This window comes from Rattus norvegicus, chromosome 18, assembly GCF_036323735.1.
Source record: "Rattus norvegicus strain BN/NHsdMcwi chromosome 18, GRCr8, whole genome shotgun sequence".
NCBI classification, from domain to species: Eukaryota; Metazoa; Chordata; class Mammalia; order Rodentia; family Muridae; genus Rattus; species Rattus norvegicus.
Genome location: NC_086036.1, coordinates 25288421 through 25314907, shown reverse-complemented (window position 1 = coordinate 25314907; position 26487 = coordinate 25288421). Strand labels below are relative to the sequence as shown.

At 46.1% G+C, this 26487-nt stretch overlaps 1 protein-coding gene across 4 annotated transcripts in view; it reads left to right on the top strand.

The window, feature by feature from the left end:
- Nrep (neuronal regeneration related protein) overlaps positions 1 to 23689 on the top strand; it is a 29524-nt gene extending 5835 nt beyond the window's left edge. For all 4 annotated transcript variants that reach the window (NM_001419560.1, XM_063277456.1, XM_063277457.1 and 1 more), the window contains 2 exons: positions 17577 to 17654; positions 21891 to 23689. In NM_001419560.1, coding sequence (NP_001406489.1) covers positions 17577 to 17654; positions 21891 to 22016 — 204 coding nt within the window. In that variant the 3' untranslated portion in view covers positions 22017 to 23689. The remainder of the gene's footprint in view (positions 1 to 17576; positions 17655 to 21890) is intronic.
- The last annotated feature ends 2798 nt before the right edge of the window (positions 23690 to 26487 follow it).

Genomic DNA, 26487 nt, shown 5'->3' with positions numbered 1-26487 from the left:
ATTTGAAATCTTAAAATAAATTCCTCCAGAATTAGAAATACTTTGCAAAACTGAATGAGTAATTCCCAGATAAGAATTTTGAACATTTAAATATTTATTTACCTGGTCACTAAAAGCCCTGGTGTGCATGCCAGTGCCTTGGGCGGCCTGGAGGTGGCGCCAGTGATGCTGCAGGGCCGGCCAGGTCCTTGACCCTGTGCTGTCTCATTAGTGTTGTTGATGGCTGGGAAGCCATCTAAGACCTGATCCTCAGAGCTTCGGTGAAATGGAAGACCGACACAATTATCTGAATAATTATGCTTAAAGAAAAAACAAACCCTTGATTTCATCTGATTCATCTGGGTAATTCAAATGTTGCTGCCACAACGTAGGAGTGGATTTGTTTGCTTTATCTGTATCATTCTTGTGCTGTGCAAGAAAAGGCCAGGGATAAAGCAGTCTTATTAGCAATTCAGTCCAGATATACAAAGGGGAGAAGATTTCAAGCGCCTTTGGACTGTGTTATCTTGTCAGACGATAGGCGGCAAGATTCCAACTCCAAACTGCTCTTCTGGCTTGAACTACAAAACAGGTTAGCATTTGGGGTTACATTTATCCAAAATAGTTATTTTGCGACATTTTTATCTTTGGGAAAGTTTTAATAATATTTCATTTCATTAGTTAAAAAAAAAAAAGAAAACTTCAGTGCTTCTGACGAGTACATGGTAAACATGGTCAGCCCTGTTAGTTTGGGACTTAAGCATTTAAATTTCTCTTCACTAAGTTCCCAGTACCAGTCAGCTCGTTACTGGCCGTGATATGATACAAACCAGCCCGATGACATAATTTGTTAGAAGTTCATAACCTTTTTCCTATTGCCCTGCTGATTATAGGCCTACAAAGGATTTATCTACTTCATAGATCATGCTTAGAAAATAGTATATAGTAAATATTTTGTGTGTACACACTAATGTCTATTAAGTTGGCTTTTTTTTTAATTTAGCACTAATCTGTTGCCACGATTAGTTTTGGTGACGTAGATGTAATCTGTATCATTAACCTCTCCTCAAGTGCCTTGACCCTGAAATGAGTGTAACGTTCACTTTCACACATGACACACAATGACACACAATGACACACAATGACATTACTTATAAAAGAGCAAGAAACAGGTTAAACCATAAAGTGTAGCATTCGCCCATTAGAGTAGCCTGGACTGCTGGGGTCCCCAGGGCTCAGAGCCATGTCCTGAGTAGGCAACGAGGAGCCTGCACTCTGGGTTTGATCCATCCATGGTACCCAAAGCTCACAGCAGCTGGTCCCACAGCCATTCAAAACCCCTCCTGAATCCAGGAGGTGCTTCCCTACCAGCCCCTCGACTTTAACACTCACTTCTTTTTAGTATAATCTGAGTCGTTGGTCCCAAGGACACAAAGACAGCATGCCTGAACACACAGGAATAAGAAGAGTTAGCAGCAGGAATATGCATCTTTCGCCTGTGAACGGAACATCATTTTCAACTCAGCATAGTTCTTTACAGTGCAGAAGACACACACCTGGCCCCTGACCTCAGCGCATGCGTATTTTAGTTGTAGAAGGAAGGAAACAAACACTGCTTTCCTCCATATTCCAGGGCTCTATGTAAGATCCAGAAAGGGGACACAAAGGAAGGGGGTTGGTAATGCTGGAAGCCTTTCTCGTTAATGAAATAAAAATTAATCTAGAGCTAGAAATAGCAGGTCTACAGCATGCATGCCTCCTCTAACTACCCATGCTGACTGCACCAGTCATCCTGAGTGTAGTGTAAGAACCCCAGCATAGCATTTCAGGAAGACTTGCACAATTGACTGGCATTAGCACAAAGCCCAAACCCTGCAAGTGAACTCTTTTCTCCTTGATAGGGAGTAATATGCCTTGTTACCTTCTCTATCCCCGAGTCTTGAAACTAATCTTTAATAAGCATTGGGTGCATGAAGAATTAAGAATACTTAGAGAAGGCAGAAGAGAATTCCAGATGGAAATAATATATCAGAAATTCATGCTTTCAATGGTGCTTGGTTCCTGTCATGGGGCTCTGTGCTAACAAGGGTGAGCTTCAAAAGTCAGACCTGGAAGTCAAGGGCTTGATTTGCTAAGCAATAAGAAGCCACAGAGCAGACGTCTTCCAGATGGCTGAGTGTTGTAGCTCAGGTTACCAAACTATCTCAGGTTCTTTGCCTTCTGATTGAGCAGAGCGGGTTTCCTACTCACTGTAGTCTCTGGTTAAAGGCACAGCTGTCTTGACTGCTCCCCTACTGTCCTTGGACCAAGGGTTACACAGTGGGGAAAGGGAGGCCCTGCCCAGGCACCCGGAAGGGAAAGGGAGGCTGCCTGCCACACTTCTCAAGGTAGTGTCAGCCCTTCTTTGTGGCAGTACTGTCCACTGAGACAGGAGCCTCCTGCTGGGCCTGATGCCTGAAATGGGACACCGTGTTCCGTCTCCGTAGGCAGACTGGGTGCAGGTTCGCGCTGACCACATGTGTTAGGGATTCAGCTACTCGTCTCTGTCAGGTCTTCCTGACTAACTGGACATACTTCAAACGGGAACTCCGAGTAGCATCTCAATAATGTTCACGTATTAATAGTTGTGAGTATCTGAGGGAAATCTTCTCATGTGATTCACAAAAGTTGAGGAAAGCCAAGTCTGCCTATGGGGGACTTTTTGGGTCTCACTCTGGGAGGTGTTAGCTTCAAGATCTCCTTGTGAAGAGTCAGGATCTGCACCCATAGCCTCCATAGGTGAGTTTGGCCCATCCCTGAGCTTTTCAGGGAGGGAGACATAGGTCAACACTGTAGTCCTGTCTTGTGACTTGAGCCCCTTTCTGAGCTTTTCAGCAAGGGCAACATAGGTAAGCATTGGCCTGGAACAGTTTATCTGCCCTCTGTCTTTTTTTTTTTTTTCTGTTCAAATATGTTTCTTTTTTCAGCTCATGGTTTTAGATCTTCTTAAATTTAATTTCTGAGGTGAAACCAGTTTGCCTGGAACCACAATCCTTTATCTGTAGCAATGAAAGTGGTCAGCCTAGGTCACTGGTTATTCTCGATGTGTCCCAGGCTTCCTTCTGTGTCTTTGCTTGCATGGTCCGTGAGGAATGCACTCCTGACACAATAAAGGTGTTCTCACACTGAGAATGATCCCTGTGAAGGAATCCATAAAGCCCCCAGCCTGGCAGGAATAACCTCAAGAACCTTGTAATGTATCTGCCTAGCACCAGCCATTACCATACATACCAGTGAACGTTTTCCTGACCCGCTAGGCTTGCAACCTTAAAATACTGACTGACCATAGAAACCTGCGTTTCTTGGTAGCAGTAAGGCTGTGATGTCTTGCCCCACTCCCTTTCCTCCGTGGGTAGGGTGGTGAACTCAGAGATGGGAAAGTTTCATCACTCAGAACTTTTGAATGGGTAGCAAACTAATTTGGCGTTCCCATTACACAGCATAGAAACAACCCCCAACCTTCGTTAACATGTTCTAATGGGACCTTGGAATAGAGCCTGCGTCCATATATAAGCCAGGATGCTGTCCCTGCTCATGTCTAACTAGGGTCTGGCACATCCCCAGTGATCAATAAGTGCTCCAATGTTTGTGGAATAAATAAGTGAGCGGTCATAGATACACGACAGCCTGTCATTTCTGGCCACAGCCAGGTGGCCTACTTCAGAATTTATAACCTTGAACAGCCTGTCCCTGTGCAGAGCTCCAGTATCTCAGATTATCAATCCTGTGGTCCAGGAAGTAGATGGGTCTAGACAGATGATGTGCTCATCGATGCAAGGCCTCTAGCACGAACATTTCGCAGTGTTAGGGAGGCGAAGGGAACAGTTCAGTCAGATCAAACCATCCTAGAAGCACAGCTCTTAAATTCTGTGCTCTCCTCTTTTACACCGCTTTAAGCAGAAGTGCTCACACATTAGCTCAGGATGCTCGGTTTGTATGATTTGCCATTTTCAGGGAGAGTCCCAGGCCTCATCTGGGGTTCTGGCTGTGGAGTACCATTATGCACGCAGTTAGTAGTGGTGTGTCTCCGGCAGCCAGCAGGGATCGCCTCTCAGTACTCTAATGGAGGTACTTATGGTGGAGCAGATGATGTGCTGGCTTCACAAGGTGATGGAATCTCCCAGAACAGAATCATGGCTGCCAGTTTGCCCTCGGGTGTTAGGAGCATACAGACAGAAGCATTCAGAAGCCCTGATTTCAGAGTGCTCAGTGGCTTGGTGGCCATCCCTCCTTTCACGGAGGACAAAGTAAGAATAACTTGAACTCAAGATAATGCAAACAATATAAGGGAGTATGGCTGAAGAAAGGAAGCTCTGTTTGATCCTTTTTGGCTGAAATTGAGAGTTCGGGACTCTGGAAAAAGGGGTGGGGAACAAGAGCCAAGTAGGTGGTGCCAGTGGACTTACGGAATCAGCCGCACCGATAGGGAGTTAAAACAGAGGAGTTTCAGAATGTGCACAGAGGGGCTGCTGTGCCTGACCAGCCCTTCAGCTCCCGCACTCAGATCTCCATCACACACAGCCATCCTTTGATTACTGGGGCAGGTAACAGCCTTCCTGGTGGAGCTAGGTTTGATTCAGTTCCAGCAGGGAAAAATACCACAGGCCAAGCAGGGAGAATTTTACAAAAGTTGTTTTGTTCAATACAGGCCCAGGCATTTTGAGGACAGTCTTATTGGATGAAGTTGGTGTCTAACACAGGAAACCATCTTTGGACAGGAAAGGGATTAGGAAGCAAAGACACTTCTTCTTGGACATTCTAGCCATGAAGGAAAAACCACCATCAGTAGTTAGATGGATAAGACATGCTAAGGTAGCTGCATACACGGCCCCATAAGGGTTTGGTACTAAGTACTATGTACTCCCTCCGCAGGAGAGTTTCATATCCTCTACTAGGTCATCCTCTTAAAAGTTACCCTAAGGCTCACTGGGACCATAGTCTGAAGATTTGCCAGGCACTTTGCGCAGTGTAGCATATCAGCAATTGGCAGCACAATGGTGGGACGTCACTCCAGTGCCTTGTAGGGACGTGGTTAAACCAGCTGAAAAAGTGAACACTGTACAAGGTATCCAGCCATGCCTCACGGTCCTGCGGCATCAGAGGGTCTCGGGTGTTCATGATTAAGATAGTGAGAACTTGAACAGATGAATGCTATTAACTAGATCACCGCTTTCCTGAGGAGACTTTCTTTGATTAGCTTGTGGAGAGGGGGGGGGGGAGACAGAGAAAGAGAGACAGAGACAGAGAGAGACAGAGGGAGAGACAGAGAGAGGGGGGGACAGAGAAAGAGAGACAGAGACAGAGGGAGAGACAGAGAGAGAGGGGGGACAGAGAAAGAGAGACAGAGACAGAGAGAGACAGAGACAGAGAGAGGGGGGGACAGAGAAAGAGAGACAGAGAGAGAGAGACAGAGACAGAGAGAGGGGGGACAGAGAAAGAGAGAGGGGGGGACAGAGAAAGAGAGACAGAGAGAGAGGGGGGACAGAGAAAGAGAGACAGAGACAGAGAGGGGGGGCAGAGAAAGAGAGAGAGGGGGGGACAGAGACAGAGAGACAGAGAGAGAGAGAGAGCACTCACAGGCGCATGCACACGCACTCACTCGAGTGCATACTTAGAGGCTGCAGATTGATGTCCACCGTCTTCCTCCATTGCTCTCACATCTTCTTTTGCATATCAAGATCCCTTGTTAAAACTGGCACTTAGGATTTCCGAGAGCCTGAGCAGCCCTTGGATCCCCCTGTCCCAGTCCAGCACTGAGGTGACAGACGTGAGCTGCCACACCCAGCTCTTATGTGAGCACTGGGAATACAAACTGGTCGAAGCACTTTTCCCACGGAAACATTTCCTCAGCACCTGCACCCCTTAAAGCATTTTGGAAAATTGTGTTTGCTTCTTAGATGATCTCAGTCCAAATCAATGGGACATTACTTATTGATGAAAGTGTGCTTCCTCGTTCTACAAAGATTACCGAGTGCCTACTACCTCACAGAAAGGAAGGACATTGTGCATATTTTTTCACGAATTGATTAGACAATTGAACTTAACCAGTTAGTCAATACAGAATCAAACTGTCTCCTTGTACCTCCTCTAAGCCCTTCTAGTCTTACATTTTTAGTTCTTGATTGTCTGGATTTGATTTTTCCAAAGCCCAAATGGTCAGAACCAGACCGACTCTTGAACTCTGCTCTCTCGTAGAGTTGGATTTAACGTCACGTCGTCCAGGGCCTTGGCCTGACAGTTTGCTCAGTTCTTCACAGAAGAATCTTAAAGTATTCCAGTCTCGTTACTATGGCCTGGGAGCCAGGTCTCCACATCTTTCCATTCAACGTTACTAAGTCTCTTCCTAAACCCCTCTTTTCTGAGGACTATGTTTTTAAACTTTAATTGTGTTTTATGAGGTTTGGTTGTCTACCTGTCACAATCGATCCAATCAGAGGTTCAATTAAGTTCATTCTTTGGCCTCCTGGAAGCAACTTACTTGACAGTGCACATTTGTGCTAAAGTCACTGGCTGGTCCTCTCCTAGAACGTTGACGTTGGTTGAATAGCGTCTTCTGTGTGATCTGAAGATGAACTAGGTCACACTTCATTTCATGCTGGTTGGTGTCTTTCTGCCATGAAGACCTCGTAATTAGCCTGCTAACTTCTCCACCTTTCCATCAGCCTGTCTTTAGAACTGCATGGATTTCTACCACATTAATTCAAAGTTTCCAAATTAAGTCATGCTAAATCTATTTTCCTTCAGAATTTCCGATCTCTACTAGCTTGCTCACTGCCTTTCTGCTCTAATTGGTGTTATTTTCTTTCTTTTTAGTCACGGTCACATTGTATTTTATGCAATGCATGGTTCGTCTGCACACGTCATTGCTAAAGACAAGATTCTAATTCTCTTAACTTAGCAGTTTGTTGTAAAGTTGACTAGAAATTTGAAAAGCAAAGCTATGGTGAAGGAGATTCCAAATGCCTTCCATGAGAGAGACCAAAGTGCAGGAGTAGAACCACTTTCGCAGGCTCTCGGAGGAGGAGCTGTTAGAGAATTCATTTAGTTGTCATATTGAAACAATGTAGTTTCTCAGCAAATGATCTGGGAGTTTCCTGTAGCGATTGCTGATACATTTATGTTGTGTTGAATGTTTCCTTCCAGAGAAATTTTGAGACAAGTGGCATGGCGAGGAGGACAGACATTGAGAGTGAGAGTAAGAATAAGAATGAGAGAGAGTGTGTGTGAGAGAGAGAGAGAGTGAGAGAGACAGGGACAGAGAGACACAGACAGAGATAGTCAGAGACAGAGAGACAGAGATAGTGAGAGAAGAAAACCGAGACTGCCAGTGTTTTTAGGTTAGGTCCAGAAGCATTTGAAGTTTTAAGTTAGCCATGTTGAAGATTCTGCTCATACAATAGATTTCCACAGCAACAGTAGTAACACTTGGGCACCGTGGAACAAATCCTATATCCTCAAAGACTGCTTCCCCCTCCCCCTTTAAGGTAAGTTCTATTTGAAGGAGTGGCTATTACTGGAAATAGGTTTTAGAATAACAGATAATTTGAGAAAATTACTTTGACAGTGGATATCAGAAACCTAAAATTCATATTCAGGGCACTCAGAGCGGGTGCCAGCACCCTTGGGGTTGAAAGTGGGCCTCAGCTCTCAAAAGGGCTTTGGGGGAGACTCTCCAGGCAGTTCCAGAGAGAAGCGCACTGTCAGCCCTGACGGGTGGGACTGTGAAGACGGAGCACTCTGCTTTCTCCATGTCTTGGCTGTGTGGCCCTGGAACAGATCCAGACTTTTCCTCAGTGTTTGCATCTACATGAGTTAAGTGGAAGGAGGGTGGTCCAGGGGCATCCCACCTTTGTGCTTGGCCCTGGTGCAAACACTTACTGTGTGTCAGTTTGTCACATCCTTACAATAAAATGATGAGGTGTGAATTATTGATTAGTGCCAGGGACTGGAGTGGAACTGGTGGAATGCTGGTCAGGCATGCATAGAGTGCTGGGTCCCCTCCCCAGCACCAGTAAACAGATAAATAAGTAAACTTGTCTTGAGCTTTTTGAAAAAACATGCATGCAGATTGGGCTGCGTGTAGCTCAATGGTAGAATGAATGTTTAGCACCCACAAGGCCCTGGGCTCATCTTCAGTAAGGAGAAAGGGAGGCAAATAAATATACCAGAGAGTTCTGATGCCTTTGATACTATGGTGCCTTTCTACATGTCACTGGGGCCCCTGGATTTATATATTCTGTCTGTGTGGGTTCCCACAACACCCACCTGTTCCTCGTGCCCTTCTCGTGGAAAAGTAGAGTTTTGATGTTTGGTTTACAGTGGGATAAAGACTCGGGGTGGGGAATCAAATAGAGGGCTGGTGAATAAAGTCCGGGTTTCGAATGATGGTGGTGTGATTTTAAAATGGGGTTTCCGTGGTGCTTACAAGGCAGGTGGGATCCCTGCTGGGTGCTTTACCTTCTAGCTTCTTTGAAGTTCCTTTCATGGCCATCTTCACAACTCTTGATACCTTGTTCTGGAACACTCTTTCCACTTGGAGTGGAGGTCTTCCTCTGGTCCTCTGCTTCCCAGGACTCTTCAACAGAACGATGTCTTCCCTTCAGACCTCGCTGAAATGCATGCAGTGTTCATTCAGAGCTGTAGCCCATCCATTTTGAGCCCGTTCCCTTTCCTGCACCCTTTTAGACTTGTGCTAGTTTGTCTGGAGGACAGGCTAGCAGAACCTGCTTAGTGGCCTCTCTCAGCCTGGGCACCCATAGGCGGTACCTACAGATCTGTAGATACTGTTCCTTTATGTACGAAGACCAGACTTTATATGCTGTGTCTTCTGATGGAGAAAGCGTTTTCCTTCCGAACCTGGAGGTCTGTCATGATGCTGTGAGGACACCTCAGTCTACACAGGACGGAGCTCCTCAGCACTGACCCACGGGATGGCTTTTGCAGAGTGCCGAGGTGTATGAGACTGCTCGCAGGAGCGCGTCCACTGAGCGGGAGAGCGAACTGTTCCTTTTGGAATGAACACTGGTGGAGATGCAGGTTTTCTGCAAAGCTTTCCTCTTAGGTCTTTCGTACAAGTCACCTAGATAAATGCTCCAGAATGCCTTCAGTCCTTCAGGGCAACGGTCAACAATCGATCTCTCTGTCCACCCAGACCAGGGAAAGTCCAAATTCCCCGTCTAAGTGTTTTATTCGCATTTGACTGAAGGCTGTGGCAAAAGAAATATAGTTATAAGCTATTATTTTTCCATTTGGTAGAGTTTTTTTTTGTTATTAATGGGTAGCGCAGTAATGTTTTGGTACAAAGACGAGGGGAACTAGCATCCTTGGTGACGAGAAGCCAGACTTCTAACAGTGGAAGCCTGACACCTGATGATTGACACTCCCAGAGTGATCGACATGATGTCATCAAGTCGGGAGACTGGGGTTGGTTCACTTTGCTGCCTGGTGTTTTCCTTTGTTAGCATTTTTTTAAAAAAATAATTTATACAAATTAAAATATTAAGAAAAGTTAAGTCTGGAGGTTCCCGCTAGCCTTGGGACCAGCTGCTGGGTGTGCAGGTCGCGGAGAGGAGGAGCAGCGTTGCCTTTTCTGTGGTAGACAGTGCCGCCCTAAGGTTCAGTTGCAGTTTGGCACACTGGGTGTAATACAGAGCGAATACCACAGCGTTCTTTCCCGTTTTCCTTCTGACGGGCCTTCCAGGTTGGATCACAGGGTGTAATGCTTCTCCTTTCTTGCTTACAAATGAAAACAAATTCATCTAGAGGGACCAGGTAGTCCAGACTTAGAACTCAGAGGTGTCAAATAAATATTTATTCTGCGTCTACTCCAGGGAGGTAAAAGGTTTTATTAACACGTTTCTCGGAGTCATGGGGGTGAAGAGAAGCTTAGGCCTTGCTGTCAGGCCTCAAAGGCTTTCTGGCTGCAGCTTCACCAGGGCTCCATTTTCTTCTTTTTATGCTTTCTCATTCATTTCTTTCTTACTGCAATGGCAGTGTGCACTGTGGCCTCTGATTTAAAACAATTTTATTTTTGTTTAATTAATTAATCGATTAATTAATTTACGTGTGCACATGTGCGCACGTGCACGGATGCATACACACGTACCGTAGGGCCGTCGTGCAGGGCGGAGAACAGGCCCCATGGGCCTCCGAGGTGTCTCACCGCCCCCCTTACTTCTCATCGTTCAGTAGCAACTACATAATCTCAGAATTTAAAAAAGCCTTTGGTTCTTCATTTGGAAAGTCTCTCCTCAGACACCGTGAGCTGTTCCAAAGCTTCGGTCTTGTGCTTTTCCTCGTGGTTTGCTTTAAGCTGTTATCAGCTGTTTAGACTTTGTTTTGTCTTCATTACCGAAAAGTCACCCATTAAAGTCCAGACTTGCAGCACTGAGCTTACTTCTTTGAGATTAGACCGCACTTGGCTCTGATCCCTGTACCAGACTAACCTCGGTCCCGGGGAGGTGCCTTGGCAGAAATGTGGTGATCTCTCCATACCTGCCCTCTGTTTTGGGTTTCTGCAGTATTTAGGTATGTTGTCTTGTGTTAAGCTTCTTCCTATTGGGAAGGATGAGGCTGGGATGGGAAGGGGAGTTTGCAAACATAAGGAGTGTTTGCAAACATAAGGAGTGTTTGCAAGTGACATCAGAGTGTCAGGACCGCTCTGCTCTATTAAGCCGGGAGCTGCTGCACCTAGACTTGAACCATGCGCCACCAAAGCCTAGGAAATCCACGGAATGAGTGGGTTTTAACGGTGGTGAGAAAGAAAAAGCCGACACGGTTGTTAGCCTGTGGCTCCTTGCTACCTTTGAAAGTCTTTGCTGTTATTCTTAGAAAAAACGGAATCTAAAAGAGTCAGCAGCGAAACAGACAGACTATTACACCGAGGAACAGTGGCTGTGGAAGCTCTTCGTGCTGACGATTAATTTCACATGTAAACACTTTTCATTTCGTTGCCAGCAAGGAGATTTTCATTTCCTTTCTCTGCCTAGTTGAAGTCTAGAATTAAAATTCCACAGCTGTCAGGTTCCCACGCAGTCACCAGCGGGCTCTCATGGCGGCTTTAGAACGAGCAGAAAGAGTTCAGAGGATTCCACTATGAAAGTCCACACGGCTTGTTTCAGGCACTCCGACCGCTCCAGTAGAGAATTGCCAGTCTTTGTATTGTCCGACACACGTCAGAAGGTCACAGAATCAGCTACAGAAGATGAGTCAGATGTGAACATTATCTGTGTCCATCAGAGGGACACACACCTAAGGTCAAGCTGATACCATTGGGTCTGATCAAGTTGGAAGCTATCCCTGTCTTCTTTCTTGTGAGGCACAAGTACCTTCCCCCATCTCACTGTCTCTTCATGGTAGGGACTTACTTGTCAAGACTATGGAGACTCCGAGATCTAGAGGCCATCCATTCTTTCTTGGCAGGAAGACTCATAATGTATTCTCTCAAATTACTAATTGTTCTAATAGCCAGTGTGTGTGTGTGTGTGTGTGTGTGTGTGTGTGTGTGTGTGTGTGTGTGTGTGCGCGTGCGCAGCATAACATGTTTGCCAACTTAGGTAATAACACCTTTATTCTGCGTTCTGAAATTCGAAAGGACTATATCCATCGTTCCGGTGGCTCAGTGTTCTTCCTGGTTTCCTTCTTCTCTTCCAATACAATGCATTTCTCCCCCTGTGCTTTCCCTTGAAGAAGCTTTGTCTGGGTTCTGCAGGCCTCTGGCACGAGGGCTCTAGGGAGCCAGCACAGGACACCATCTTTTTGTACCATCTGGTCTTTGGTACAGTGCTGCTTAAAGAAAAATGGCCTTCGTTCCTCGTTTGTAGTTTCAGCTCACAATCTTCTCTCAGGCGACCAGCTACGGTTGGCGCTCAGTGATTTCTGAGGAAGATTCATAATTGTGATACTTCAGGGAATATTTACCAAAATTAAGTGTATGTACATGCGCATACATTCTCTTCGAGTTACAGGACTGGGTTTCACAACTTCCTGGCTAATTAGGCATAATAGAACATGTACATATGCGGTCACACACTATTTAATTGGCAGTGAAATTATGAAATATACTCCTTTGCTATAGAAAGAATTAATTACGGAGGTCGGACACCTGCTGCCTGTTACTGTGTTTTCTTAATGGCAAGGGGTGGGCATCTATCTTTTAGGTCACACACAGGACATGCATGTGCTTCCTTGAAACACAGGGAAAGGAATTTCTTACAGTTACACTCACAGCTAAGCCATGCTGCACTCTTCAGAGCTCCGTGGTGGTTTGCTAAGCAGCTAAGGAAGAGGCGTTTATCTATATGAATACATTTGCTCAGAGGGAAGGTATAATTGGAGCCTTTGTTGGCCATTATCTCCAAACAGTCTTCTCGACGAAACGTCGAGAAAAGCAGTGCACAAACGGGAACATTCAGAAGCTTCGAAATTTCCAGCTGGTGATACAGGGAAATCATATTCTGTCGTGGAGGAGAGGGGATGGGTAGGAAGTAGAGCAAAGGGCTTCTCCATCGCTCCTAATCGAGGACCACAGGACCCCAGGGAGACAAACGTAAACCAAAACAACGACGACAAGCACGGAGCACGCCTTCTCGTGAGAAGCGTGGGACAATTCGGGCAAGCTTTAGGTTGCTTTCTTTTCTTTTGAAACATGGAGGACTGGTCTTTGATGCCACCTACTTCAACACACCACATGTGTGCGTGCGCACACACACACACACGCACACATGCACACACGCACACATGCACACACGCGCACACACACATACACATTCACTCTCACACACTCACACATACTCACACACGCACACATGCACACACTCACACACACTCACTCTCTCACACACACATAAACACACACACTCACACACACATACACACACTCTCACACACACACACACATGCACACTCTCACATACACACTCACACATACACACATACACTCTCACACACACTCACACACGCACACATGCACACACGCACACACACACACATACACTCTCACACACATACATACACACACACACGCACACATGCACACACGCACACACACACATACACATTCACTCTCTCACACACTCACACATACACACACACACACACGCACACATGCACACATGCACACACGCACACATGCACACACGCACACATGCACACATACACACTCTCACACACACACTCACTCTCTCACACACACACACGCACACATGCACACATACACACACTCTCACACACACGCACACATGCACACACGCGCACATGCACACACGCACACACACACATGCACACATGCACACACGCGCACATGCACACACGCACACACACATACACATTCACTCTCTCACACACTCACACATACTCACACACACACATACACACACACTCTCTCACACACACACACATACACACACACACATACACACACTCTCACACACACTCACACACACATGCACACTCTCACATACACACTCACACATACACACATACACTCTCACACACATCCATACACACATACACACATGCACACTCTCACACACACGCACGCACACATGCACACACGCACACACACACATACACATTCACTCTCTCACACACTCACACATACTCACACACACTCTCACACACACTCACTCTCACACACACACATAAACACACACACACATACACACACTCTCACACACACTCACACACACATGCACACTCTCACATACACACTCACACATACACACATACACTCTCACACACATACATACACACATACACACATGCACACTCTCACACACACGCACGCACACATGCACACACGCACACACACATACACACTCACTCTCTCACACACTCACACATACACACTCTCTCTCACACACACACACACTCTCACACACACACATACACACACACTCTCACACACACATACACACACACTCTCACACACACATGCACACTCTCACATACACACATACACTCACACACATACATACACACATACACACATGCACACTCTCACATACACACATACACTCTCACACACATACATACACACATACACACATGCACACTCACACACACTCACACATACACACATACACACATGCACACATGCACACACACTCACACACATGCACACAAACACACACACTCTCACACACTCTCTCACACACACACTCACACATACACACATGCACACACACATACACACATGCACACACACTCTTACACACACATACACACATGCACACACACACACACCTTCTCTCTCTCACACACACACATACACACACTCTTTCTCTCACACACACTCTCTCACACACACACTTTATTTTTCTAATTTGGAATACTGGCTTTTAGTTACAATTCATATCAAATTCCAAATTGCTTTCAGCTAATTACCGTATAGGCTTAAAAATTAAAGTATTTTTACTGTGGCCTTAACAAAGTAAAGTAAGTCTTCCAAGAGAAGAAAAGAAGGAGGAAGAAAAGGTAGGAAGGAAGAAAGGAAAGAGAGAGAGCCTTGATTCTCAAGGTGTATGTTGTGCTGGGATATTTAAACTAAAGTCCTGGCAGTTGGATACTTTTGGGAATAAGAAATAGTAAATTTTCCCCAAAGCCATATTTGAATGTATATTATAGATGCACATATATTGATTGAGTCCCTCATACAGTCCTGTTCCTAATGAATCATCAGAGAAGTCATTGTAGCTTTGTGGGAAAAGGTAGATTAATGAGAAATGAACACACTGTCAGGCAAAACCAAATCAAAAATGCTAAATCTTTCCTTTATAGTTTTGGAAAAGCACTCACAGTAGTCGAAATATAGCTTGTATCCTCATCCCCACATGACTATTTGGAGTCTACGAGAGTAGTATTCTAGGAGTATTTGACTGAGATTTTTGTTTATTTTTCTACACGAAAGACAGTTTTGAAAGAATAAAATGGTTTTAGAGTGTTTTCATGGACATTACCCAGAACGTTTGAGTTTGCGAGATAGGAACCACCACCGTCACCCAAAGTAAGAACTCAATAAAGTGTGAAAAAGAGTATTACTTTAGTTTTTGTGAAAAAATAGGAACTTTAATCCAGGATGATGAGTGTGGTGAGAGCCAAGTGTCGAATTGTGCAGCACAAACCAGTTGGTCCCAGGGGCAGAGAGAAACTGCAGTCAGCATGCATACGGGGACTCTGGGTGAATTCATAGCACATTCTCGTTGTCTGGTTCTCAGCAGCAGCGTCTGCAGGCCTTAATCACAGTCATGGGTCATTGCTGGTTAGTAAACCAAGAGTACAGCAGCCTGTGACAGTGCTGTTGGGGCCCTGGGAGCCACAGTGGGCACAGGGGCATCTGCCCCTTGGAGCACATCACCTTTGAACTTGCCTATCACTCTCTGTTCCTGGATTTGCATCTAACAGTAGCCGCCTTCCCTCCCTGAACTTACTGCCAACAGCCCGCACTTCTGAACATCGCACTAAATGCTGTCCTTGACACATGCTCTGGTAGCTTTGCTATGCTAAGTGCTGAAGTGGTGTAACTTTATTTAAACAGAACACCCCCAGAGAAGCACACAACTCACAAACGTCATTTCCTTACTTTGCCTTTGGTTCCTTGGGAAACCATTTTTCCCTATTTGCTTTTTGAAAAATTGTGGTGATAATGTTGAAATGTGATCAATCACTAAGGTCAATTTATATTAAGTGAACTTATTCCTGACCTCTATTTGGATCAAATTGAGGATGTGAGGCCAAACTGAGATTTTTATGTGCTATGGTTTTGTAATATGCCTTGAAACAAACAAACAAAGAAAAATCTTATTTATTTTAGATTGTACTTTCATCTCCCCTTTTCTGGATGAAAAGAATGACAGGATTGGCTGCCTGTCCCAAACAAGGCAGATGGGGTCATTTTTTAAGAAGGAGCTGGGCAGAGAAGGGGAAATCCGTTAAAGGAAGGAGGGGTGGACTTGACAAAAGCACAGGCTCGCCGCACTCCAAGGAGAGGAAATGGTCCCACTTCTTACAGGATGAACACTCAAGCATTTAAGAGCCCCAAGTGGGTGGTAGCTGGACCAGTCTTGTTTTGAGAGAGAGATGCGAGAGAATAGATACCTTGCTTTAGGGAATAATCTAAGGCCAGCGGCACACTAGGAAGAAGAGTTCAGATCGAGGAACCTAATTTGAGTTATAGTCCTGACCTGTGATGTGTCGCTTTGGGCAGAACATCCTGACCTTTCTGAGTTTTGTGTCTCTCATCTGTGTAACTAAAATATTCCTGTTCATAGGCCACCTGCTGAAATAGATTAAATAGAGCATGCAGTTATTCAGTGGGCTGCGATGTGCTCTAAGCTTAACTGACAGACCAGCCAAAACACTATGTTAGCCCAAGGAATGAACCCGTGAGCCATCCACACTCCCTGCTTCAGGTCCCCTAACCGACTAGATCAGTGGAGTCATACAACATAATTAGCCATTAATTCAACAGCGAGTGCTTCCGACGCTGAAAGAGACACGGGAGTCTCATTTGTTAATCTGTTCACGAGAGGCGTTTCTTAATTGTTGCCGTATAGGAGGCTTCTTTCGAAAACTCGGATCTGGAAGGAGTCTCCTCTTCCGTCCCTTCAGGCTGAGCTGGATCAAATGTGAATTATCTCTGACAGATGGCTGTCCCATTCTGTTTCTCAACTTTTAAAAAGAAGACTTCACAGTTTTTCCACTCTAAATTCTTTTAGTAATTTAACAATTCCCCTGCCAAGATCTTCCTTATAGCTGACCTAAATCTGTGATTTGTAATTTTAAGCCTCCCCTCCCCATCTTGCTTTCTGGAAATAGAGAAACAGCTGGTCAACAACCTTATGCTAATAACCCTTTGTATATTTAAAGAAGACTTACTCAGCTTGCTTCCCTCCTACCTCCTCCCACCCTCAGAATTCATCAACTCGTATTATATTATCTGAATCATTCATTGCCCAGCTGCCCAGCTCCCTGCCCCCCTCTCAGCCAGCTACTGGGCTGCTCTAGGGAGCTAAATGCAGCATGGTGAGAGGGGCTGCATGGCGCTGGGGAGGATACAGGCCGTTTCCACCCTCCTTCTTTGCTTTGTGTCTGTTCTTTAACCGGCTGATAATAGGAGGCTAATTCCTAACGGCGTTGATGACTACCTGAACCTCTATGTCATAAACATGGACGTGTGCAAGGGCGCTCATGGAAAGTAAGATGCTTTCAAAGCTCTCCACGGTGACTAAGTGCACCCTGCCAGACCTGCCATTAAGCTGCCAATTTGCCTGCTAAAGATAACATTGATTGATATCTCTGCTCTGTTGGACTCCATCTTGGAAGAGCGACCGACATTAGCTGAAGTTCTCCTGAGTGCAGAGTGTGTTTGGAAAGAGTCTAATGAGTTTCCTGGTGCTCTGGGCAGAAGGCGGGGCTTGCGGGGCGGGGTCAGAAGAGAGCTTAGAGAACTGAGAGTTAAGACCTCAGAGAGTTGAGAACCGAGCTTTGACAGGTGAGGCTGTGGCTTCAGGGTGGATCTGGTTTGTGATTTGAATGTGTGTGCTTTTGTGTCTCCACAGGTTTACTACCCAGAACTCTTGGTCTGGGTCAGCCAGGAGCCATTTCCATACAAGGAAATGGAGGGAGGTCTTACTAAGGTGAGAACCCGAGCTCTGTTTGTAAACTCTGTTTTCAGGTTTGAAGCATAAACACACATAAGGAAGTAAATTGGGCTTACCCTACTTTCATCTTAACGCTCATTGTCTATCCCATAATAATCCACTAATAGGAAACTGTGCTGATATTGGAAGTAATGTATCCTTAAAAACATAACCTGGGGCTGGGCTTGGTGGTACACATGTATAATCCCAGCACCCCAAAAAAGCTGAGGCAGGAGGGCTACTGAGAACTTGAGGCTAGCCTGGTCTACATAGTGACTGCCTATCCCAAAACACCAAGCAAATCCCTTGCAGAGCCATAAAATCGTTAACCTCCTGTTACCTTTTTGTGACGTGGACTCAGATGCAAATGTTTATCTAAGCATCATCGAATCAGTGTGTCAAATGTGTGTTTTACAGATTTTAAGTTTGTTTCAATCCTGGTTGGGTGAATTTAAATTTAATTATCACTGATAAATCCAAAAACTAACTCAGGAAGGTAGGTTAAGAGTGGCTGATGAGGTCTTCGGAGTCCGAAGTGATAGCTTGTTGGTGGTGCTGGCTCACCAGAGACGACCCACAAAACAAAGTGGGAAATCATTAAAAACGGTTAGATTGTGTTCCTTCTGGTTTTTATAGGCCTGGGAAACATTCTCTATCAAAATGGTTTTGGTGTGACATCTTGGTGGGCCAAAATTCTCTGTCTTGAGAAAAAAGATTTTTTTTTAAATTAGTCCTGTTCTTGAAACACATGGAAAACAAGACAAATTGCCAGTGTTTCCTGTAGACACTTGACTTCATTAGATATCAACTCGACATAAGTAGTTTGGTTGTGCTTCTTAGCACTGACCTTCGGGGTTCACAATAAGGACAGAATCCACTGAAAATAAAATTTCCATTTAGCAGTTTCATGGGGCCAGAGAGGTGGCTGCGGTTTCGAATCCTGCTGCTCTTCCAGAGGGTCGGGGTGGATTCCCAGCACCCACATGATGGCTCACAAATGTTGGTTACTACAGTTCCAGGAGATCCAACATCCTCTTCTGGCCTCCCGCGCACTGCATGCTTGTGGTTCAAATACACACATTCGATCAAACCACCCATGCACATAAAATAATATTTTTTTTCAAAAAACCCAAAGTCTCGTGCCATTGAACAGTGATACCGCCCAGATATGATACGGCTGCCACTTTCCTGTGGGAGAAGACCTTATTTACACCAAACGACAGAATTCACTCTTGACAGAATCTTCAGAAGTTGCAGTCCTGTCCCCTCGCAGTTGGCATGGGAAGAGAAGAAGCCCAAGCCATTTTTTAGTGTTTCAGAGAATTTCTGAAGGTCAGGTTGAAACTTTCGGCAGAGATGCGGATGAACGAGATTTTGTGGGACTTGATGGTACTAAGCCTGTGCTAGTCGGACAGAGCTGGGGTGGAAGAACTGGGGTGGATAGAAACTCAACCATAGCCCACAGCTCCAGCAGCAGCACCCAGCCAAGAGCAGCGGAGCCCTTTACCACCAACCCACCCCTCCTCTTCTTTGTTATTGTCATTACTGTTATTATTATGATTACTACTTATTGTTGCATTAGTACTGGGATGGTTCTGGAGGTAGAATGCATGCTAGCCACATATTCTGCACTGGGCTACGTGCCTCACCCCTTACAATTATTTATACACATACATATGTATTTTTGTCCCTAGATAATCTTTTCTGGGCTAAACTAGGGCCTAATTCCCCAGTGGCAGCTGAGGGTGAAAAGAAAGCATAGTTAATTCACACCTCAGTCAGGCCTCCACGAAGCCCTCCTCCATACTGGCAGTATCAAGCAAGTAAGCAAGACCAAGTGAGGTTCCTCAGTGAGGTGTGAGGTCAGCGATCCTTCCTGGTATTTCTTGCCTACCCTACGGCTTGCTCCATGGCAGGCACGGTAAGTAGGAGGGGCAGGTGTTCAGCTGTCTTGCTATACCTTCTCTAAATGTGAACTCGTATTTTAAACATTAAATACATATCCTTTTTCCGGAAGGAAACTTCTGGAAAAGCGTAACTTTGCGTACCTGCATGAAAGATAAGCTCAGTTTACTTGGTCCATAGCACACTCTTTAGTAACTGGGGCTGGACTAGTAGTCATCAGAAGGACTGTTGTCCAAATGTGACTTCTGACAGAGCAGGCTTGTTGTGGCCATGCATACACCTGCTTGCCATCTAGCCTCAGGCTTCTAGATTACTCCAATCTCTGTCTCACAAGGATCGTCACCTGTGGGTGATGCAGAATGGTGACCATGTCACCTCAGCTATTGTAAAGCCTGACTTCTGAGGACAGAAAGTGTATTAGAGACAGACAGTTCTTTTAAACCAAACAGTAAGCACTGGAGGCGAGGACTGTGATGTAGTAAATCCAGACTCCAAAAAGGAGGCGCAGAGAGCCACACCTCTGGGAGCTTGTCCCCTTGAAGGTGGTTCCATTTGTTGGCCCTTGGGGTCTTTCAGACCATGCCTCTGCATGACCTACGGGCATGGTCTGTTGTCCAGTTACATCGGTACATAGTTAAGAGCAGATTGCATAGGGACTATTTTCCTTTGTTTCCCTCTGTAGACTTAAACTCCAGCAATGTGTGCAAGCATTCACAACAAGACGGTATATGAGTGTTCGGTACTACAGAAGGAAGACAATGAATTAAATAGAAACAGAAGAGCTGGATTCAGATCTGAATGAAATACCCCACTTTGTTTTTCAGGAGATAACTCTTTCCTAGCTCTCAAATTTCATTTTGCAGTGTGTGTTTTTCTTCCTGGAGGTCAACGGTTAGTGGGACTGAGTCTCAAACACCAACACACAGCAGTGTGCTAGCTTTGGAACACTTTCAAGGCCACCCTAACTGGTCAGATTGGGGGGTGGCATTACTTGGAAAATACCAGTGGATTTTTTATCTTTATTTTGTGTACTGGATACTAAAATTTCAAGATCGAAATGGTTTTCACAACTGCATAGTACTTCCGTGTAGACAGTTCCTTTGACTGGAACACAAATACTTAAAAGACCAGAAAGGCTAATATCGTCCTTAAGAAAATGCCAAAAATTAACGGTTTGATTTAGAGAGAGTTTGTCTTCACTGAGTGTGTGTGGGTAAATGGGATATGCAATCATTTTTCCTTTTTAATGAATTAAGACTCTTATGTCAGTTGGTCAGTGGGCCCCGCTGAGGGAGGCTGCACCTCGAGGCTGCCCTCCTTCTGTGGATCAGCAGAAGCAGCACAGAGTGGTCATCACCTGTGGGGTTCATCAGCATAGCTATCAGCTGAGTAAGGAGGAACTTAGTTACCAAGTCTCAGGAGCCTCTGGGTGTGGTCTCGAGCTCTCCTCCTCTTTCCTGTAGCTAGCTGCTATCTGGGCTCCTTTTACATTGTATCTCTCACTCCACCATTGGGTACCATTTTAGTCCTGACCATTAGCATTTGTATGAAACATGCCAGCTGCTTATAGAGTAACGCTTACATAGAAATGATTTCTGTATTATGATCTATTTTAAATAGTATAATAGAAAGTAGGCTACTGTCAGCCCTCCATTACATCACCCATGTACTTAAATACACACACACACACACACACACACACACACACACACACATGCACACACAGAGAGAGACACACACACATACACGCAGAGACGAGACACATAGGTTTAGAGAGATGGCCCAGCGGATAAGGTTAAGAACACTTTCTGTTCTTGCAGAGGACCTGGGTTCAGCTCCTAGCCCCCACGTGGTGCTTCACAACCATTTGTAGATACAGTTTCAGGAATCCAATGTCCTCTTCTGCCCTCCATGAACACCAGGCCAAATGTACACACATATACATGCAGGCAAACACTCATACACATAAAATAAATCTTTGAAAATGTATTAGCACTTCTATGTATACCCCTAACCCAGCTTGATCCTGGGTCCTGCCTAATGCTAGCCACTGTCCCCAGAGACCTGACACTGAAGAATGACACCACCATGAGAGAAAGAGTTCACTCTACTTGAGCAAAGAAAAGCTTCTTCAATTGCTTCATCCCCCACTGGCCTGATACTGACGCCCAACAGAATACTGTTAATATATAAACGGTTTGCACAATAGCAAAAGTTCCTGGACAAGAAAAAGGCAGAGAAGCAAAAACTGTTAAAGATGGTTTTAAAAGTGTGACTAAGTCTGTCTTTGTGTATGTGTGTGTCTCTCTGTCTGTCTTCTCCCTGCAGGGAAGACTTCCTGTGCCTAAGGAAGTGAACCGCAAGAAGATGGATGAGCCCATCGCTGCCTCGCTGATTCCGCCGGGCAACCATGAACCCGGCTCCCCAGCTATCGGTTACCTCCACCCTTTTTAATCGTCACACCTCCATTTGTATTGCATACGGTGTATGGGGTTTTGATGAGGTCTTGGTATCATATATGGGATTTTTTTTTTCTGTGTAAATCATCAAATATAAGAAGAAACTATGGGACTCTAAGCCTGGCTTTAGAGAATTTACAGTGGACAAATAGGTTTCATCAAACCAGTTTTTAATCATTCTGACTCAAGTGAAAACACTCAGAATTTCACACTGTGAATCCACGTTTACAACCCCTACAGGTGGGCCTTCAGGCCTGGTTCGCTACAACAATGTCTTCCACAACTCAAAACTCCTACTGCGCTCACACGACCGGTCCACTCCTGCCTTTCGTCACAGCTCCCGACTGCTTCTTGCAGAGGCTGAGAGTCCCCCCCACTTTTTTTTTCATTTAGATGTAACAAGCCTAGTAGTTTAAGTTCATCGATTGTCTGTATACCTCTATATTTTACCCATGTACTCTTTTGCTGTATAGAAGTAGTTTGAAACTCATTGTTTCCTTGTGGTAAGTGACTGAGACGCTGCCACAGGGCCTGAGACACTGATGAATGGTGCTATTTTGGACTTTCAACATGCTCCTTGGCGAGGTAGCTCTGACGGAGTTGTTTTTAATTTCCATGTTCTAAGAAGGTGTTGGTACTCTGTTTCCCGGAATGTTCTTCTCTAGACTGGACTGACTTGTTTTCCTTGTGTCTTGAGTGTGGCTTTCTTCTTCAGTGTTGTAGGCTGAGCGGATGCTACCAAGAGTGTGAGAGGCTGTCCTCTCGTGACTGGCCCTGGGTGGATGTGCAGTCACGGTAGCGGGAGCAATCACAAAACTGTAATTGACCTACCAGAACTCTTCCTTTCTGCAGCCTCACCCGCCTGACTTAGAAAAAGAAAAGCAATAATTTTTTTCCAGGCGTTTCGAGGTTATTTCTTTGGAATCTTTTTGTTTGACTAGATATCCTGGGGGTGGGGGGTGGGGGGGAGAGGTAAAAGGTCCTTTTTTTTTTCTTTAATAAGTGCCCCGTGGGAAAAATCCAAAGTACTGGCATTTGAGTAGGAATTTAAAAATTATCCCTTTCCCAAAGTTGAAATTGGAAAAGTGTCTTTATAAAATAGTGATAATGATGATGGTGGTGGTGGTGGTGGTGGTGGTGGTGATGGTGGTGATGAAGATGAAAAGCAAAACAACCTTTTTGATAAGCAAGGTATAGATTTTACATTTTTGTCCTTGCTCCCAATGAAATGGATAAACAAAAATAAAATCTGACAATGCCGTCTCTTCACGGAATGTTGTTGTGTTAGCCGGACTGAAAGCCCACCTTAATTTTTATATAACGTCTTTAGCTCTTCCTTTGACAGGGCAGGCCTTGTTCTGAACTGTTTGCGCTTCTGACTGTTAGACACCAATGACGCATGCACTGTCCCTCTCATTCTCTCTTGCTTCCCCTCTGGCCTGAGTTTCTTGTGCATCCTCCCTACCCCCACCTCTGTTAGGGTAGATATATCAGCTATGTAAATAGAGCAAGGAAACGGTATTGTGCATTTGTGGCATTTACGTAGAGTTGCAGTTGTACGCTGCTGAAAACGCAGGCTTTTGTAACATGTGGTCCTTCCATAAGTACCCAATGTATTTTAGCTATTTTAGTCGTATTTGTTCAATAAATATGCAAGCTATAAGGTAACTGTGCTTTTGGTTCATTATTGTAGGGCCGGCCAGTCATTTTCATGCCTGTGCGGATTCATGCTACGTTTTGTGTTCCCAGGACCCCTCAAGTCAGGCCAAGTGTCAAAAGGGAGAAAGATTTTCCTTTCCAAAATGTTCTCTCTTGAGGGCTTTATGAGATTAGAGGCGAGGTCGGGGCTCATTAGGATGGTATTAGGAGCATCGCCCTGGTCACAAAGTAGAATTAAATGCAAATCTTTTCCCTTTCAGTCATGTCCTCTCGCATTAAAGCATCCCCACACAACTCAAAATGCACATTCTCACACTCCCTTACCAGTAAAACCCACACTGTGAAGGCTTGGCATCTCCACACAGGCAAAAGACTTACATTTGTAAAGGATGCAATTCTGAAATAAGTGTTTAAGCCATTAATGTGAAGCATGCAGTCAGTCACCCGGACCCCTGTGATGAGACGCCATCCTCAGAGCCTTTGGAAGTCTCGAGTCACTCTGAAAACTGGAAATTGGGGATTCATGATCCATGTTCTGCTCTAGATAGAATCTAAGGTCAGTTCATACAAGGCAAGCCACTCTACCACTGAATTTTATTGTTAACCCTCTTTGATATAGTCTTTAGGAAGGGCAGAAGAATGGGGACATCTCAGGTCTGAAGAGAGGGACTGAGGTCCTCAGCCAACAGCTGAGGGCGTGGGCGTGGCTCTGCAGCCACAGCCTCAGTGGCACTGAGTATTTGACCTCTTGGCTGTCGATGCTTCCACTCATCCATCACGGAGCTGGGGCATCACCTTGACTTAGGCAAGAGTTTCAAAGTTGGCTGGTGGGGTGTAGACACCAGGACACCTCACCGGAGGGTAAAGAACATAATTCTGAAATAAAAGCCAGAGAAGAGAGGTGGGGGTGGGGAGAACAGAGAATCTTACTGTCCCCACTCTGGGAGTGTGTCCTCAGTATGGGGGACGGAAGATGCTTTCTGGAAGATCCTGGTTCCTGATTGTGTATGTCAAGAGGTATCTCTCATAAATTGGGAGGTATTGAGTTTAATTTTAAATTAATGCACCTTCCAGGTGAGATACTGGCACCTGTATACATTCTCAGAGGTTAAAGCCTCTGCATACAAGGGAAGGTCTCCCATTGTTTGGTTATCTTTTTACTCATAAACAATTCTAATTTTCCTTACTAAACAAGCTCTCTGTCTGGAGGGGTGTCGCAGCTTTGAGGGGATACACTCTGCCTGGAGGGGTGTCGCAGCTTTGAGGGGATACACTCTGCCTGGAGGGGTGTCGCAGCTTTGAGGGGATACACTCTGCCTGGAGGGGTGTCGCAGCTATGAGGGGATACACTCTGCCTGGAGGGGCATCACAGCTATGAGGGGATACACTCTGCCTGGAGGGGCGTCACAGCTTTGAGGGGATACACTCTGCCTGGAGGGGCGTCGCAGCTATGAGGGGATACACTGCCTGGAGGGGTGTCGCAGCTTTGAGGGGATACACTCTGCCTGGAGGGGCGTCGCAGCTTTGAGGGGATACACTCTGCCTGGAGGGGTGTCGCAGTTTTGAGGGGATACACTCTGCCTGGAGGGGCGTCGCAGCTATGAGGGGATACACTCTGCCTGGAGGGGCGTCACAGCTTTGAGGGGATACACTCTGCCTAGAGGGGCGTCGCAGCTTTGAGGGGATACACTGCCTGGAGGGGCGTCACAGCTTTGAGGGGATACACTGCCTGGAGGGGCGTCGCAGCTATGAGGGGATACACTCTGCCTGGAGGGGCGTCACAGCTTTTAGGAGATACACTCTGCCTGGAGGGGTGTCGCAGCTATGAGGGGATACACTGCCTGGAGGGGCATCACAGCTTTGAGGGGATACACTGCATGGAGGGGCGTCACAGCTATGAGGGGATACACTGCCTGGAGGGGCGTCGCAGCTATGAGGGGATACACTGCATGGAGGGGCGTCACAGCTATGGGGGGATACACTGCCTGGAGGGGCGTCGCAGCTATGAGGGGATACACTCTGCCTGGAGGGGCGTCACAGCTTTGAGGAGATACACTCTGCCTGGAGGGGCGTCGCAGCTATGAGGGGATACACTGCCTGGAGGGGCGTCGCAGCTATGAGGGGATACACTCTGCCTGGAGGGGCGTCGCAGCTTTGAGGGGTACACTCTGCCTGGAGGGGCGTCGCAGCTATGAGGGGATACACTCTGCCTGGAGGGGCGTCGCAGCTATGAGGGGATACACTGCCTGGAGGGGCGTCGCAGCTATGAGGGGATACACTGCCTGGAGGGGCGTCGCAGCTTTGAGGGGATACACTGCCTGGAGGGGCGTCGCAGCTTTGAGGAGATACACTGCCTGGAGGGGCGTCGCAGCTTTGAGGGGATACACTGCCTGGAGGGGCGTCGCAGCTATGAGGGGATACACTGCATGGAGGGGCGTCGCAGCTATGAGGGGATACACTGCCTGGAGGGGCGTCGCAGCTATGAGGGGATACACTCTGCCTGGAGGGGCGTCGCAGCTATGAGGGGATACACTCTGCCTGGAGGGGCGTCGCAGCTATGAGGGGATACACTGCCTGGAGGGGCGTCACAGTTCTGGGGGATTCACTCTGCCTGGAGGGGCGTCACAGCTATGAGGGGATACACTCTGCCTGGAGGGGCGTCGCAGCTATGAGGGGATACACTGCCTGGAGGGGCGTCACAGCTTTGAGGGGATACACTCTGCCTGGAGGGGCGTCGCAGCTTTGAGGGGATACACTCTGCCTGGAGGGGCGTCGCAGCTATGAGGGGATACACTCTGCCTGGAGGG